Source organism: Anolis sagrei, chromosome 2, assembly GCF_037176765.1.
Source record: "Anolis sagrei isolate rAnoSag1 chromosome 2, rAnoSag1.mat, whole genome shotgun sequence".
In the NCBI taxonomy this organism is placed as follows: Eukaryota; Metazoa; Chordata; class Lepidosauria; order Squamata; family Dactyloidae; genus Anolis; species Anolis sagrei.
Window position 1 is genome coordinate 128,425,152 of NC_090022.1, and position 18,668 is coordinate 128,443,819.

An 18,668-nucleotide genomic window follows, 5' to 3' on the forward strand; every position below is an offset into this window, starting at 1 on the left:
TATTATTATTATTATTATTATTATTGCACTCCTTAAAAACTATAAAACACAAACAATACATATATTTACTGTTCCAATTAATAGTCCAATTGCAATTTTTTTCATAAGCTTTGCATCCTTTTAATTGGTGGCCAGTTGCATTCCTGTTTAGAAACCAAATAAAGGGGGATATGATAGCCATGTATAAATATGTGAGAGGAAGCCACAGGGAGGAGGGAGCAAGCTTGTTTTCTGCTTCCCTGGAGACTAGGACGTGGAACAATGGCTTCAAACTACAAGAAAGGAGATTCCATCTGAACATGAGGAAGAACTTCCTGACTGTGAGAGCCGTTCAGCAGTGGAACTCTCTGCCCCGGAGTGTGGTGGAGGCTCCTTCTTTGGAGGCTTTTAAGCAGAGGCTGGATGGCCATCTGTCAGGGGTGATTTGAATGCAATATACCTGCTTCTTGGCAGGGGGTTGGACTGGATGGCCCCTGAGGTCTCCTCCAACTCTTTGATTCTATGATTCTATGATTCTATGAAAACTGTTAATTAACTTGCACAGCTTTCCAAGTTTTTCCTGGTTCGGATGAACCCACTTCTATTTATCATTAGCCTGTAATCAATAAGGATGAGGATCTTCTGCTCAAAACTGCAAACACTTTATGAAAACTATCATCAATAAGAGTGAGACTAAATAAAATCTAAAATTACATATATCATGAATGACTTTTCAATGATTTTAAAGCATAGGTTCTTTTTAGTGCAATTTCCAGTGTGTGAAGGTATATAAGATTACAGAAAACATTTAGACAAAGAATGACATTGGACATACAGACATACAGATTCTATGCAACTACATTGGATTCACAATTACATTGGTTAACAAACAAACCAGAGGTTCCCAAAAGACATCACGGCTCTGTTTCACCATTGCCTCACCACCAGTTACTTTCAGTGGGACAATGAATTCTACGAACAGAAAGATGGAGTAGCTATAGGGAGCCCTCTCAGCCCGGTCATAGCTAACTTCTACATGGAACACTTTGAAAAACAAGCCCTGGAGACAGCAACCAAAAAGCCCACGATATGGTTCAGATATGTGGATGACACCTTCACCATTTGGAGCCATAGAGAAGAAGAACTCAAACGGGTTCCTGGACCATCTTAACAGCATCCACCCAAACATCCAGTTCACCATGGAAAAAGAAAATGAAGGAAGACTGCCTTTTCTAGATGTCCTAGTCATCCGCAAACCAGATCAACAATTGGGTCACACCGTCTACAGAAAACCCACACACACAGATAGATATCCACATAAAAACTCCAAGCATCACCCAAGTCAAAAAAGAAGCACCATTAAAGCCTTGGCAGACCGTGCAAAAAGAATCTGCGAAGCCCACCTCCTCCAAGATGAACTGAACCACCTCAACTGGGCTCTCCAGGCCAATGGATACTCCACCTCAGACATCAGAAGAGCAGCAAGACCAAGAACAAGCCATGAGAGTAAAGGTGAAGATCCACCCAGAGGAAAAGTGTTCCTGCCATACATCAAGGGAACCATTGACCGCATAGGGAAGCTGATGAGGAAACACAACATACAAACAATCTACAAACCCACCAAGAAAATCCAACAAATGCTACGTTCAGCAAAGGAAAAGAGGGATCCTCTCACCTCTGTAGGAGTCTACTGTATACCATGCAGCTGTGGACAAGTCTACATAGGGACCACCAAACGCAGCCTTGCCCAAACACGAATCAAGGAACATGAAAGGCACCGCAGACTACTTCAACCAGAGAAGTCAGCCATAGCAGAGCACCTGATGAACCAGCCTGGACACAGCATATTATTTGAGAACACAGAAATGCTGGACCACACCAACAACCACCATGTCAGACTACACAGACTACAAGCATGTGGACAATTTCAACAGAAAGGAAGAGACCATGAAAATGAACAAAATCTGGCTACCAGTATTAAAAAAACTCTAAAATTATAACAGCTAAACAACAGAGAGGGGAAAAAACCCAGGCACAGATTAACACCTCCCAGCAACAGATTTTCCCAGGCTCAGGCAGGCCTTCTAATGCTAATGAAGGTGATCAGCTAAACATTCACACCTAACTGCAGCAGGGAAGAGCTCCTTGCTCCACTCCAGCCATTCCACAGATATATAAACCCATTGTCCTAATTCCAACAGACCTCACACCTCTGAGGATGCTTGCCATAGATGCAGGCGAAACGTCAGGAGAAATGCCTCTAGAACATGGCTCTATAGCCCGAAAAAAAACCACAAGAACCTAGTGATTCCAGCCATGAAAGCCTTCGACAATACATTAAACATAGGGGAATTACATTTTCACTCAACATTCACACACATGTACATGCATTCATCCACATGCATCCAAATATTACCATATCCTTTTCTCCCTCCTTGGAGAAGCACCTGTTAGGCCAGACCCTGCTTTCCTGCAGCCTGCCAATGCACAGTTCCATAACTTCCATAATGCCATAACTTCAAAACACTGAAATGCCAAAACTTCTTTCCCTAAGCACAATGCCAAGGACCAGACCTCTGTTTTCCATACAGCAGAACCTGACTTCCTGCACAAAATCTAAGACTCCAAAAGCACACTTCTTCCTCTTCCCTTGAGAAAGAAGCCCCAAAGTGTCCAGAATCATGCTTTCCCATAGCATATCTGACACTCTCTAAATACACTACCTCTGTCCTTCCCATGGAGCAGAGCATGTAAGTACTGGAGTCTGTGTCTATTTTTTCTCTGAAAGTGCCTAATGCAACCTGTCTCACTAAAAGCGGAATAAAAGAACCTATTTAATGTTTTTAAAAGTACTTATGACACATATGGTCCCTTTCTGTATCCAATTCATCCTGCCTTTCCTTCAGTTAAAACCTTACATACATTCTTGAATCTAGATGGTTGGCAGCTATGTAACGAAGGCATTGCCTTACTATTTTCAAATCATAAGTTCCGGTTTCTGGCCATCTGGGATTTAAATTAAATTTCAGCCATTCCACCTGACACAGAAATTGCAATTTCTGGGCATTGTTACATCCTGGCATCTGTTGCCTAAACTTAGAGAAATTCTTAACCATACATTCCAATGGGCTTGAGCATTTCTTACTCCCTTTTTGCCCCATTTCCCTAAGGGTGGTGCCTATTCAGTTGTATCGCACTCCCAAACAGACAATACTTTCCAACCTTCCACCCTTCTGGCGCCTGTTTACTAGTCTAGACTTTCCCTTTCCCCAAGAAAACCTCTACTCGCCTGGTAACGATGACTTGCGTTCCCTGACGTTCCTGGGGACGAGATTTCCAACTTTCCTCTCAAGTGGAGCGTTCCTGCTGACGAGGGCACCCAACAAAGATGAACAAAAGGATCGGTCTGTTGTTTTGGGATCCCTTCTCGATCTCTGTTGATACATCCCAATTGGGCAGCCTTCGCCTTCAGGAATGGGTTGCCAACAACCTCTAGAATCTCATCAAACCGGCACCTCTGCTAGATCTCGGTGGAACCTCCAGAAATGTAGGGGACCCCCTGCTTGGGGTCCTTGCTGAGTCCGTCACAGAGGGCAGCAAAATGAAGAGAGTCTAGTCTCCAGAGGTAAAGCAGAAAATCTCTTTATTTCAAGTGTGGCCACACAGGGAGAAACAGCCCAGACAGACCAGTGTCTTCAAAGAGAGCTGTCTCTGATATTTGGATATTTCAGTCTCCTTATATACATGTCTTTTCACTGTGTCATGGGCACACACCTCTCTTATCGGATCAACCATTCAAAAACATGTTTTTCTCATATTTTGCCACTTCAGTGTCTTTCACTGCTAACCTTCTACAAACTACGTAAACACACACATTATTGTTACAGATAAGCATTTTGGGTGTTAACCCACCCTGAGTACTCTCTAGGCGAACTTGACAATACAGTATCTTGTGTCTTCCAGATTCATTATCTCCTCTTAGCTTTTGGTCTTCTGCAGGCCAGAGGAGAGGCACAAACCCCTCTCTAGGTTTGCATTTTAGAATTTCAACATTTCTGAGTTCTGTTAGCCCCTTCACTCACACCTAGCTCCAGCAGACAAAAGTCCTTTGTCCCACCCTGGTCATTCCACAGATATATGATTAATGATAATGCATTAAGGTAAAGATAAAAGTTTCCCTTGACATGAGTCTAGTTGAGTCCAACTCTGGAGTGTGTGTGTATGCCTCTTCCCCAATCCGCAAAGCATGCAAAGAGGAAGACTTCCCTCTTTAGCTTCTGGAAATGAAGGCGGACAACCACTTCAAATGCAGTTTTTTTCCACCTGGCCTGTGATCTTCTAAGTTGAAGAGCCAGAGTTGTCCATACACACCTCCAAGGTCATGTGGCTGGCATGACTGCATGGAGTGGTGCTGCCTTCCCGCCAAAGTGGTACCAACTGATCTATTCACATTTGCATGTTTTTGAATTACTAGGTTGACAGAAGCTGGAGCTAACAGCGGGAGCTCACCCCGCTCCCCGAATTCAAACTGCCAATCTTTCGGTCAGTAAGTTCAGCAGCTCAGCAGTTTAATCCATTGTGCCATCACCATCCTAGCTAGTACTGGCATAATAGAACCAGGCTGCTATAGATAGATACATTCCATTTTGAGTTAAAGTAACCTTGACTTGAGAAGTGGCAATTAAAAGTCTTTTGGTACATTTCTTGGGAATAGGATGCAATGGGGAAAATATAATGTAAATCTTCTCCCACTTTGCCTTCAAAAACTTGGGAAGAACAGCACAAAAACAGGACTTTTCTGATTTTTCTACATCTAGATGGTCTCTTTGGTAGGGAAGGAGAGGGCTCCAATTCAATGCTCATTTCTCTTTACCAGTACTATGCTTATAAAAAAAAACCCTGTAGTTTCCCAGTATTTTGGAAGGCACTTTCATTCACATAAAATAGCATTGTGCCAAGGGATCGGAGTTGCTCCAAACACACATCCGGGAGGAGGCCACAAGGGTGCGCTAGACAGAGATGGACAGTACATTAAGGTAAAGATAAAGGTTTCCCTTGACATTAACTCTGGGGGGTTGGTGCTCATCTCCATTTCAAAGCTGAAGAGCCAGCGTTGTCTGTAGACATCTCCAAGGTCATGTGCCTGGCATGACAGCATGGAGCAGTGTTACCTTCCCACCAGAGTGGTACCTATTGATCTACTAGCATGTTATTTGCATGTTTTCGAACTGCTAGATTGGCAGAAGCTGGGGCTAACAGCAGGAGCTCACCCCACTCCCCAGATTTGAATTGCTGAACTTTTGGCGAGACTGATTTTATTATTTATTGTTTTAATAATATAAATAATAAATAAATAAATAAATATGATTTATGTTTTATGATTTATGTTTAATTGTGGTTTTATTATTGTGGTTGTTATGGATTGGCATCGCGTCAGTGTCCAATGTATGGCATTGATGTTTTGCCAGTTATATGTAAACTGCTTTGAGTCCCCCTAGGGGTGAGAAAAGCGGTATAGAAATACTGTAAATAAATAATAAATAATTAAGCAGCTCAGTGATTTAACTAGTTGCGCCACTGAGGGCTCAGGATAGTACATTACCAGAAGTCAAAATGACTAAAATGCTACAAGCACACTGTGGACATGGCATGAGATGACTAGGGTCCTTAGAAAGCATGATACGGATTGAGTAGTGCATCCCTTATCCAGAATTGCGACACCCAAAATACTCCCAAATAGTGTGGAATGGTGACTCAGATATACCTTTGCTTCCCAGTGGTTCACATACGGAAACTTTGTATCATGCACAAAATTATTTAAAATAACATGTGTAAAATTACTTCCTTGCTAGGTCTGTAAAGTGAATTTCATGTTTAGACTTGAGTTCTATCTCCCAAGAAGTATATGCAAAAACAGGTATTCCACCCCCCCCCCCCCCCCCCCGCCAATCCAAAACATTGCTGGTTCAAAGCATTCTAGATAAGGGATATTCAACCTATAATGCTTAAAAAAATGAGGGCAGTAGGAAAAGAAGAAACCCACATTTATTTTATTTTTTTAAAAGCTTTTTAAAAAGCATTGAATTTTGATTTTGAGAAATAATATGCCAAAACTGGCTTGTTTCTACTTTGATCTTTTTTTAAATGGCTGTTGGTATGACACTATGTCACATTGTTAATAACTTTCCACTTAGAGGAAAAAAGATGAAGCCAACATTATAAATGGAACCATTCAATCATGGGAAGCAGGTTCCTGAGTTTTCAAGAACTATACAGAGCTGTTAGCGCAGCTACACTGCAAAAATTATGTAGTATTTATTTATTTACTATACTTATACCCTGTTCTTCTCACCCTGAAGGAGACTCAGAGCAGCTTACAATTTGGCCACTTCAGTGCCACATAACAACAAAGTGCATAAAAATATCATAGTAAAACAATATACAAATAAACATACAAATACAATAAAACTGTTAAAAACATAATCCTAAACCAATGGTCATCCTTTATGCTGTTTTATTTGTGTCTGTTCCATATTATACTATTGCCCTTTTCCCCAACGCCTGGTTCCAGAGCCAGGACTTAATTTTTTCCTAATGACCAGGAGGGAGGGGGCCAATCTTACATCACTGGGGAGGAAGTTCCATAATCGAGGGGCCACCACTGAGAAGGGCCTGCCTCTCATCCCCACCAATCACATGTGCAAAGGGGGTGGGACCGAGAGCAGGGCCTCCCCAGTATATCTTAACAATCTAGCCAGTTCATAGGGAGAGATACAGTCAGACAGATAAGTTGGGGCCGGAGCTGTTTAGGTCTTTATAGGCTAAAGCCAGCACTTTGAATTCTGCTCAGTAGCAGACTGGCAGCCATTGAAGCTGGCGTAACAAGAGGGGTTGTATGTGCTCTGTACATCACTCTAGTGAGCATCCTGGCTACCATCCATTGGACTACTTGGCGCTTCCGAACAGTCTTCAAAGGCAAACCCATGTAGAGAGTGTTGTAGTAGTCTATTTGAGATGTAACAACAGTGTGGAAAACCATGGCCAAATTAATGCAATTTGACACCACTGTAACTGCGATTGATCAATGCTATGGCAACATAGAAACTGTAGTTTTACAAGGTTTTAGGCCTTCTCTAACAAAGAGTGCTTGAGCCTCACCAAACTACAGCTCCCAGGACCATAGGAGGATGGGAGTCAAAGTGGTGTTAAACTGCATTTATTCTGCAATGTAGATGCATCCTGGGTTTCATAGCGGCTTCTAATTTATATGTAGAATAAGCATGTATTGAAGCTGACTTCCAATAAAAACCTACTTTCATACCTGGTAGCCAACAACAATAAGTGAAATGAATAGCCCAGGGAACAATGTTCCCTCCCTTGTATCTATTTCATGTTGTGAAATAACTAACAGCCATGTGGCAGGTAAACTTGCTTCAAATACCAAAATACATCAAACTAGGTGTCTTGATCATGATGTGATCAAGACACGTTAATGTCTGATCAGAATAATAAGTTAACTTCTGGAGAAAAGCTTTATTTCATGGAGAGGACTATGTGGTGTTTAAAAATGATTACAATTTATGTTAATTGTTTAAAATTAAAGCAATTTCCCTTTGAGACTAATACACATACTGCAAAAAGGTCTTGCAAAACAGATCCCCATTTTAGTTGTTTATCAGCTCACGTGCAGAAGGTAGAATGGTTTAGAAAATGTTAGGACGGTGGAAATCAATAATTTTCAGAATTCACGACATTGACTGCCTGGTTTTTGATCATTCAGCTGCTGCCATAGTTGAATAACTAATATGTGTTACTAATTTTCCTTTTCAGATTCCCCCCTCCTCTTTTTGTTTTTCAACGGCTGCCTCATTTGGGTAATAAACTTTAAAAACATTACATAACACAGATTTATTATTTGAAAGCTATTATAATTACTGATGTACTTGTTTATCGAGGAGAAAACCAGAACGTTTCACAGTGGTAAATTTCCATATCTAGTGGCAGTAGCAAAAGACTGTTAATGTTATCAAATGTAACCTTGTGGCCATTTGGGACTCAGCATTGACAGAACTATTTGTTTAACAGCAGGAATATGAAAGCATCTCATATTTTGGTTCCTCAGAAAATTGTTACAGTTTCACGGCGTAAAAACATGTATAATGATTTCATTATAATTGAGATTAGAACACAGTAGGAAAGCATGGAATAATGGACATTTGCTGAACTGGGGAGCATGGGAGAAATAAGGAGGAGGCTTTTAATCTTGAATGGGAGCGGCAATGGATCAGAGAAGCTGAAGACACAAAATAGAGCAGGTTCAATGGCATACTTTAAATTCCAGTTTTACAGACAATGGTATCAAACTGCTTTATCGTATCTTTTGTGGAAAACTACATTAGATGTGTTTTTCCTCTTTCCAGTGTGAAATATAATATATTCATTTTGCAGCCATTTTCAATAAGTCACTCAAGATGCATTTAGTATTCTCTCTCTCTCTCTCTCTCTCTCTATATATATATATATATATATATATTCTGTTGTTAGTACTGAAATTCATATACATCTTGCAATTGATGGTGTCTTTGAATTGATGAAAAAAGGTAATTGTGAGAAAGCAAGGGTTTGATTATTTGGCTCCCAAACCTTATCTATCACTGCAGTTGTCCCTCCAAGTTTGTGGTTTTGACTTTTAAGGATTTGATTATTTACAGATTTGATTAAAATCTTTCTAGGAATCTCTAGGTCCTCCAGTTTGATTTGTGACCAACTTTCTCTGATCATGCTGGAGGATCTAGACACACACACTATGATTCTAATATGTACTTGGGTTTTAGAGGTGCTTATATAGGAGTCCCTGGTGGTGTAGCAGGTTAAACCATTGAGCTGCTGAGCTGAACTTGCTGACTGAAGGGTTGGCGGCTCGAATCTGGGGAGCGGAGTGAGCTCCCACTGTTAGCCTCAGCTTCTGCCAACCTAGTAGTTCAAAAACATGCAAAAGTAAATAGATCAATAGGTCCCGCTTCTGCGGAAAGGTAAAGCCCCTCCATGCAGTCATGCTAGCCACATGACCTAGGAGATGTCTATGGACAACACCGCCTCTTTGGTTTAGAAACAGAGATGAGCACCACCAGAGTTGGACATGACTAGACTTAATGTCAAGGGGTAACCTTTACCTTTTATATGGGAGGAGTGCATCTTAGAGTTGAGAAAAAACAGTAAGAATACATGGGCTGTTGTTTCCTCCCATTCCATCGTTTGCAGAGTGCCCACATAAAAGAGGGTTTTCAAAAATTAATTGTGCAATTGCAGAATTTAAGAGATTTGAACTTGCATAGTTACAGCAATATTTTTTCAAAAAGGAGTATATAATTATTTACCAGTACTTTTGCGTCTGAAGAGTAGTGGCAACAGAAGAAGCATCGAGAGGCATTAATACACTTCCCACATGAACACTCACACTTAAATGTCACAAGAAGAACTGAAAACAAGCAAATACGTCATTTCCCACCACGTGGAAAAATACCCATTTCAAAATGTTTCTAAGCACAGAGCGCTGAGTGTAGTCGATTCCAGTCCGTCTTTTGAATCCACCTGTTTCTACACACCGAGGATGAAATCAAACAATTTATCTGTGGTCTATCCATGGTCTTGATCTTAACAATATTGAAATCCAGACCACGGATAGCGAAATCCAAAGTGCAGATACCAAGATCTGTTAAGCAGATAACAGCTACTGGCAGCGGGCTGCCTGTGCATCAGTGCCAGGTGAGACTAAGAAGTTACAACCCAATGTTCCCCAATCAAAAAGTCTCACTAGTTGAAGAAGAAGCCACCAAGGTAATTTTATTCAATCCAATTGGAAAGGATGACAGCTTGCAATAAGCCGCAAAATGGGCAACCTATGGAACAGGTTGTGACGGCGCAAGTGGCGCCACCTGTGTGTAGAACTTTAAAGTGCAAAGTTTTAAACTATAATATGCCCAAACTTGCCTAGTTTGTAAATGTATAGTTGGATTGATTGGTTATTTATAGCTGTCAATCAATGTTGTTTGCACCAGTTATATTGCTTTCTCAGCTCAATTGCTTGGCTCCACCTCTTCCTGGAGGAGGGCAGAGCTTTTCCTTTTCCATTCTGCCATTAAACTTTCTATCAGATAGACGTGAGATAGAGACTTGGCTCTAAAGCCCTTAATTAAGTTACCTCTCATCACCAATTCTAAGGTTTTTACCTTTGGGACTCATACTTCATGCCCAGATCGCCTTGGACAACGTTGAGGAGACCCAAACACCTTCAAACCAGTCCTGTGGCACCAGAGGAAGGCTTCACATCTTCAAATATAGGCCATTTGGATTGGGGCTGTGAATGTTCAGGCATTTGCAGCCATTGAGAAAGAGGGAACCTTGAAAAGCTTCTCAGCTGCGAAATCTCCTTGGACCCAAGACCACCAGAAATTAATGTATATTTCCTTTACCCCTTTGAAACTTCCAGCTTATTGCCCTAAAGCGATAACTCTTTGTGGACAATAAAACCTATTTTGAGTTATCTGCAGTGTTTTGGTCCTTGGGAGTTCCAGTTCTTTAAAGGAAGGCAAGAAGCAATCCCCTGGGGGAAAGATGTCAAGTCTATGTCTCTTTCACTAAGAGTTATAGCCCCCAGGCGCGACGGCAAACAGGTTGTGCATTGTTTGACGGGATCCATGGGATTTCACCTTTGAAGCGTGTAGAAACGGAAGGCTCCTTCTGTGTGATAGAGTCCTAAGTCTCACAAAATCCCACAGGAGCTTCTTTGAATAAGCAATAAACAAATTAATGTTGTGAAAGGGACTCACTTCCTCAAGCTGAAGAAATTGTTTTTTCTTTCTCACAGAAGTATTGAAGGATTGCTGGTCACAAATAAAAAGTCTCCTTAAATTTCCTCCCATGTCATCTTGTATCTTGTAGGATATCGGCTATCTGAACTTACTCATTGCTAGAGTAAACATTGAGAGTACACATGACTGTGCCTGTCCTTCACCTAAATCCCCATGCCCAATGGTTTACTATCATTTTATCTGAACACCCTGCCCACCTTCAGGCTCAGGGCATAGTTTAAGGAGAAGCAACTGACCCATTCAATAATTTGCTTTCAGGGGCTACTTTGAGTCACATGGGGCTGGTAATTTGAGTTGCTTTGCAGTTCAACGGGCAAAGAGCAAAGGAAGAAAAAACTGAACGGAAGCTACAGTAACACCAGTGAGACATGGCAAAGTGGCAGGGAATGTCCAAGGAGGTAACAGCATTTGTTAAGGGAAATATTTATTTGGCTTGCAAGGGTTTTTTAAAGAGTTGTTTGTATTTGTGAGTAGTGTAGCTTGTGGGTGTAGCCACCAATGGGACAGCAGTCTGGGATAGCAGTCCTCTTTGAGGGACAAAACAGCGTGGTTTGTTCTAGAAGAAAAGCTAGCAAAGTCTGTTCCCTTGGGGGGGGGGGGGGGGGGGGGCTCCAGGCAATGTACTGTCTCTTTAACAAAATAAAGGCAATTCTTTTACAGCAATGTCTTTCTCTGCCAGATTTATGAGAACAGCAATGGACAGATATGAAAGTAGGCAGGAGACTGTTCTGCCAGAAAGCATAAATGACCGATCAATGTACAAATGCAGCAAATGCTAAATTAATTTTTTAAAGTCTTCCAATAAAATCTTTGAAAATAATATATCTATTGTATCTAAACTCAGTTAAAAGAATGTGAAATTACAAGCCAAGAAGTTCCTATTGACCTAAAAAATACAACATTTTGTGACAACTGTGATGTATTAAATCATAAAGAATTGATTATATTTATGCTGGGGAAAACTGGACAGCATCTCAGTTGAGATCTGACAGAAAAAGTTGAGAAATAGCACTTATGAAAATAGGTGACATCTGTTAGGGAAAACTACCAAAAAATTAAAACACAGCATTCAAAAACAGGATACAAAAGCTGGGCATCAGCTCATTAGCGAGCAGAGTGTGAAGTGCCATGTGTTGTTGTTGTTCATTCGTTCAGTCGTCTCCGACTCTTCGTGACCTCATGGACCAGCCCACGCCAGAGCTCCCTGTCGGCCGTTACCACCCCCAGCTCCCTCAAGGTCAGTCCAGTCACTTCAAGGATGCCATCCATCCATCTTGCCCTTGGTCGGCCCCTCTTCCTTTTGCCTTCCACTTTCCCCAGCATCATTGTCTTCTCTAGGCTTTCCTGTCTCCTCATGATGTGGCCAAAGTACTTCAACTTTGTCTCTAGTATCTTTCCCTCCAGTGAGCAGTCGGGCTTTATTTCCTGGAGGATGGACTGGTTGGATCTTCTCGCAGTCCAAGACACTCTCAGCACTTTCCTCCAACACCACAGCTCAAAAGCATCGATCTTCCTTTGCTCAGCTTTCCCTAAGGTCCAGCTCTCACATCCGTATGTGGCTGTAAAGAATTTAGAGCTCAGGCATGCAAAGATGCAGAGACCAATCTTAGAAATCAGAAAAGGTTTATTTACAATAATAAGAAATAACTGCATTTCTTAATAATCAAGAACTGGGTGTGAGCTACTCTAACACCCATCTCTCCTAAGGTTTCAAAGAGAGGGGAAAAACACCAATCACTACATCTCTCTGATACACGTGCAGAGAGAGATCTCAAAGCACACAGCACATACTCCTATGTAAGAAACAAAAGTCAGATTTTAAAAGGCTTGCAGTAGAAGAGTATCCATTCTACACAACCAATCAGAATGAAAGCAGAAATAGAGAGGAGAGAAGAAATAGATACACTCCCAATTGTCATACAGGAGAAATGGAGGGAGGGAAACCTTTTGTCTTTATTAAACTAACTAACTGCTCCTCGTTGAGGACTTGAGACTTGGGCAGTGTGCGGTTGAATTCCAATAACATCTACTATGCAAAATGATAAAAATGAGCAGTCAGGCTTAAGCTTCTTTTCAACATAGATTTCTTTTGTTAATATCAACATAATATCCACCTTCTCCACAGTCACATTTGTACCAATGGAGAATTGCTTGAGTTATTTTCTCACGCTGTGAATCCATATAAATCGTGACGATCTTTCTTTTAGGGGAAATAATATGCCTGTTGAGTGTCTTGTTTGTTTGACTAAAACTGTTACATTATGCCATTATGTCATGTTAAGTTTTTTTTAAGAAAAAGAAATAGGTTTGTTTATAATTCTCCCCTCCTGCAAGTAATATACAGGCACTCTTCAACATTTCTCTGCCTTCTGTCTTTTGAACGTGCAGCTAACTATGTTGTGGTTAGTCCCATAAATATCTGAGGTATTTCTCAGTTCTTTATTTATTCTGAACAGCAACAACAATGGTATCAATGCAGCTCTGCTTGCTAGCTCTCCTTTCTCTCCTTGCAGGAGCTGGAAACTCAATATTCCCCTAGTAGGTGGTCTCCACGGATGACTGAGGATGCTATTATTGAGGCTCACGAACAGGTCATAAGTGAAGGTAAGGAAGCCAGGGTAATCTAAAACTCAGCAAAAAGAAGAACAAGAAAGAGCAGAAAGTGGAACAGCAGAGGAATAGTAAAACAGCTTCTAAGAGACCACCAGTATCTACTGGTAATTGGTCTTGTTGCAAAGATGCTGGAGTTGGTAGGGCTGGATCTGATATAGGAAGGAAGAATTTAAGATTTTAAGTAAAATCATATATCCTAAGTTATGTGCTGTGGATTAGATATATGTTAACAATTAAGAGTTAATTAAAATTTGGGGGTAGTCAATTAAGAGCTGGGGGTAGTGATGGCTGACAGGGAGCTCTGGCGTGGGCTTGTCCATGAGGTCACGAAGAGTCGGAAATGACTGAACAAATTAACAACAACAACAATTAAGAGATCTTCAGGATGCCATATCGCACTGTACATTTGTTATTTATTATTTATTTACTTAATGTATATACTGCTTTCCCCCAAGGGAACTCAAAGCAAAAAATTCAATGCCTTACAACATATAAAAAACCTAGTATAAAAACAACTATAATATATAACTATAAATTAAACCAAACCATATTAAATAGAGAAACAACAACATCTTGATATTTAAACATAGAATTAATAATATTAATATCAAACATTAAAATCACATTATCCATGTTGGACCATGGCTAATGAAGAACCCATGTGGAACAGAAGTAAACTCATAACTGGTTTAGGACAGAAAAACATCTCATAAGAAGGAATATTAGAAGAAAAATCTTCTACATTACAGAATAGCAAGGTCAAAGCCTATTTTGATTTCCCAGTCAGTAAGCAGGATGACATGCACCGCTGAGTGTATGAAGGAGATGATGTCCAGAAGGGAAAATGGGAGGGCAACTCAGATGTGGGCAAGTTGGCTCCATCTTACTGTGATTGCATTTTGCTGTTATAACGTTTTAATTGAATATGTTATATGATGTTTTTAATTATTGTTTTGTGATTTTATTGTTGGAAACCGGCCTGAGTCCCCCGATAGAGGGGAGAAGACCGGTATACAAAATTGCTAAATAAATAAATACATAATTACTGTATCTTTTCCTCTGCAGGTACCCAGGCTGCCCAGGCTGCCATCCAGACTCTACTTAATGTTTCCTATGGGTTGGATGAAGGAGAGAAACTTGATGTATATCTTCCTAAAGTGCACTCTGAAAGTAAGAATACAGTGTAGATGCAGATAAATGATGGAGACAGAAAACTGGAGTGTAGTAATCTGTGAAAGAGCAATATGGGGAGGCATGCAGGAAGTTGAGAAGCTTCTAAGGGACTGTGTTACCCTTTTACCCATTGAGTCCTTTTTTTTCAGCCTTTCCCCTGGTCCTCTATTTTCATGGTGGCTACTGGCAAGCCCTCAGGTGAGTTGTGTTGAAGATTGGTCATGGTCATTTGGCCTCTTTCCTCATTACTTAAATGCAATAGGTGAAGGCTGCTGAGGTAGAACTAATGATTGTGGGCTCTTTTCTGTTAGCGTGTCACCATGTTTCTCTTTTCCTTCTGTCTTTCTGCTTCTAGTAAGAATGTTTCAGGCTTTGCTGCATTGCCCCTGGTGACACATGGCATTGCCTTGGCTGTAGTTGATTACACTATCGCCCCCAAAGGTATAGGTAGCTATGGGCTCGGCAATTTTTCCTCCATGCTTATTATTCTTAATAGCCCACGTCTATGTTAAATTGAATATTGTGGATGGTTTTTGTTTTGTTTTGTCTAGGCCAGATGGATATGATGGTCAGGCAGGTGAGACAAAGTGTGGCCTTTGCAGTTCAGCAGTACACAGGGATCAGGTAGGAGATGTATGGCTGCTGTGAGATGATGCAGGGTGAATCCATTGTTGCAGCCATGGGGAGGAGAGTCCTGAGTCCCCTCACATAATGCTCAAATCCAACACATGGCTTTGGGAACATTGCATTCTGACTCCTCCGGCAACCCTCTTTCACCCCGTTCAGAGCCTCAGGCTTACTCACTGCAACCACATCTCATTTCCCTTTAGTGGGGTTTATCTACTTGGACACTCAGCGGGGGCCCACCTGGCAGCCATGGTGCTCTCGACAGATTGGACTGAATATGGTGTTGTGCCAAACATAAAAGGTATGTTCTGGGAAACATCCAATCCAAGCCTCAAATTTTGCATTCTTATTATTTTTTGTCTCCCTTTCCTGAACCACACAACAAATTAGAATGTCAAACTCTAGTTTGAATCTCCTTGTCTCTTAAGTTTGGTAGATTTGTGTCTTTTCTTCCCAGGAGTCTTTTTGGTGAGTGGCATCTATGACCTGGAACCCATCATACACACCTACGTCAATGATGTATTGCACATGACTCGGTGAGAATGATTTCTTAGAAATGGAGCATCCGATTCATGAGGGGCACTAAATTGGGACTGTTACATTTGTGGAAACCTGCACAATGTGTGCTACCATCTACCAACTCATGTTGCTTTTCAACTATCTACATTGGCAAAACTTTTCCAGCTTTTCATCTTTGCACCATCTCACTCTGAATTATCTGTGTCTCCTCAGGGAAGTAGCTCTGCAGAATAGCCCTCTACAATGTGTGCCTATGTTGGGAGACAAAAAAACTTGTCAACTACTCATCGTCATAGCTCAACATGACTCACCTGAATTCCGAAGGCAGTCCTTGGAGTATTTTGAGGTTTGTTGTGTACTGGATATGTCAGCTGGATATTTAGGGAATCTGTGTCCAAGAGACAGTTGAGAGCAATTTCTAAATTTAATGTTCCATTTTAATTAAATGTCAGATAATCCTTTTCCTAACTAAGATGTTCCTGAATCATTCAGTCAAGTACTAAATTAAGTATGCAGACATTAAGATGGCCATAGTTAAATAGGCTGTTGTTAGTCTACAGTTTATAAATGTATTGCATCATAAAGTTAGAAGGGGCTCCATGGGCCATCAGGTCCCGTCCCCTGCTAAGTTCATCTTGCCTTTCTAAAGCATTCCCAGCAGGTAGCTGTTCAACCTGTTTTCTTAGACATCTAGGGGAGATCCTCAGCTCCTCCCTGTGCATTTGGTTTCCTTGCTTCTATGTTTAAGAAAAAAAAAAACCTTCCTATAACTTAAAACCAATAGACTGCTCCTATCTTTTGAGGCTGTAGTCTGCACTCTCCCCTTTGTTTCAGCCCTGGAGAAATTTAAAGATATTTAATCAAGTTAACACTCAGGCCCCTGCCATACAGCTGAATAAAATCCCACATGATCTGTTTCGAAATGGGATATATGGCAGTGTGGACTTGGATTACATGGCTGTGTGTAAGGGCCATCTGTCTTCTCTTCATCAGTACTCCTTTAGTCTCATCATATGTTTTGATGTAAAGAGCAGCAGTTGTTGTCGTTGTTCCCGTCTCCAGGTACCAGGCAGTGGTACCATATTTGTCCCATTGGCTACAATTGTTTCTTACCTGGAATGGATTGACAGTAAATGGACCAGGGTCTGACATTTGTTAATGGGCCACCACTTTGAGCAGCATTATTCCAGTGACGAGACTATGTAAACAGATATGAGTGGCTTGTGCCTTATCCATTTATATTTCTGCATATACCTAGTATGTGACATTCATACACAGAGAGAAAAATGCATGTTGATTTATGTTTATATATCCAAGTGTTCTGAATATAAGTGTGTGTAAGGAAGGTGAGTAATGTATCTAGAATAATGATTTGCTAATATCTCTCACACCTTCATGTTACATTGTTCAGTTGTGAATCAATTAGTCCGTCATTATTTTTCTTCCACATCTTACTCTAGCTGCTGGAATATTGTATCTATTAGGTTAGATCTCCACATCTCTGGGCTCAAACCTTCAGAGATTAACTATAGTGCAATAATAGTTACAAAATTATGTGCAATGATTTTTGTAACGGCCCCGGATTGTGATTGTGGATGACATGATTTTTAATGATTGCAATGTTTTCTGTGTTTTAATCTTTAAATCTTTAACTTAATGTATTTTAATTATTTGTTGTTCAAGGCATTGAATGGTTGCCATATGTAAAGCCACCATGAGTCTCCTTCGGGGTAGACAAAGGCGGGATACAAATAGAGTAAATAAAGAAATAAATAAGTGATTTGCAGTGGGTTAGACATGATTTCCGCCTTTCAACGGTCAGACTGGGTTGCTGAAAATAAGCTAACATGGGGGCAAGGAACTAGAAGTGGCTTTCTATGAAATAAATATTGAGGTTGGTTCTGAATACTGTTCACAATTCTTGGGTTGTAAACATGTTCAGAAGCATTCAGGTCTGCGTCGAAGCATAAGTCCCCCTGCCTAATTCATTCCTTTTGGTGGATCATAACCTTGTATGAAAAATGTAGACCAGTGGTTCTCAACCTATGGGTCCCCAGGTGTTTTGACCTACAACTCTCAGAAATCCCAGACAGTTTACCAGCTGTTAGGATTTCTGGGAGTTGAAGGCCAAAACATCTGGGGACCCACAGGTTGAGAACCACTGATGCAGATGTTACAAGTCTTGAAGCCTCCTGGCTGTATCTTAGGGTGAAGGAACCACCTGCTACTTTGTGAACACAGTTAACATACCTTTGGCTTCCCATATAGGCTCTCCGAGCAGCTGGCTGGAATTCCTTTCTGTTGGACATCGGAGAAAAAGATCATTTCGATGTAGTGGAGAAGCTTTCCCAGGAGGATTACCTTCTTACACAGGTAGATGAACAAATGAATTCATGAGCTAGAGGGAAATTAGGAGGCATTTAGCTAGAAGCTGCCTTGAGTCTTTTGAATCCTTGTCTCCAGGAGTCCTAGTCCAAGACTCAAAGCAATATGCCACACTATCACTCACAAATAATTTAAATGTGCACCTGTTCTTTGTTCCAGGTGATCTTGAGCATGATTTCCAGAAGCTAACAAGATGGAAAGGGATGGAAAGTCTTCACCCATGTGTATGCCTTCCACTGATCATGCCATCTTTCTATTGTGCTCTTTATATGTTAAAGTGTGAATGAGCTTCCTTGCCACTCTCCTTTTCCAAATGCCTTTTGATTCTACACAGCAATCTACTTGGACAAGGCAGTTGTGGTGAAATGGGACTCTGAAGCCCATTATACTGATATGTGTTTAGAGGGAATTATTTGTGAAGAGAATACAACTCAATTCCTGACACAAAGACAGTTTCCATCTGTTCCTGCAATGAGCTCCTTTTCTCAGATGCATTGAGAA

At 40.9% G+C, this 18,668-nt stretch overlaps 1 protein-coding gene across 1 annotated transcript; it reads left to right on the plus strand.

The window, feature by feature from the left end:
- Nucleotides 1-11,095: 11,095 nt before the first annotated feature.
- AFMID (arylformamidase) lies at nt 11,096-18,439 on the plus strand. Its single transcript, XM_060764375.2, has 11 exons — nt 11,096-11,248; nt 13,364-13,454; nt 14,529-14,633; nt 14,786-14,834; nt 14,992-15,077; nt 15,188-15,260; nt 15,467-15,564; nt 15,721-15,799; nt 15,996-16,128; nt 18,051-18,155; nt 18,327-18,439. The coding sequence occupies exons 1-11, from the start codon at nt 11,219-11,221 to the stop codon at nt 18,354-18,356; spliced, it is 879 nt and encodes a 292-aa protein (XP_060620358.2). The 5' UTR covers nt 11,096-11,218; the 3' UTR covers nt 18,357-18,439.
- Nucleotides 18,440-18,668: the final 229 nt, after the last annotated feature.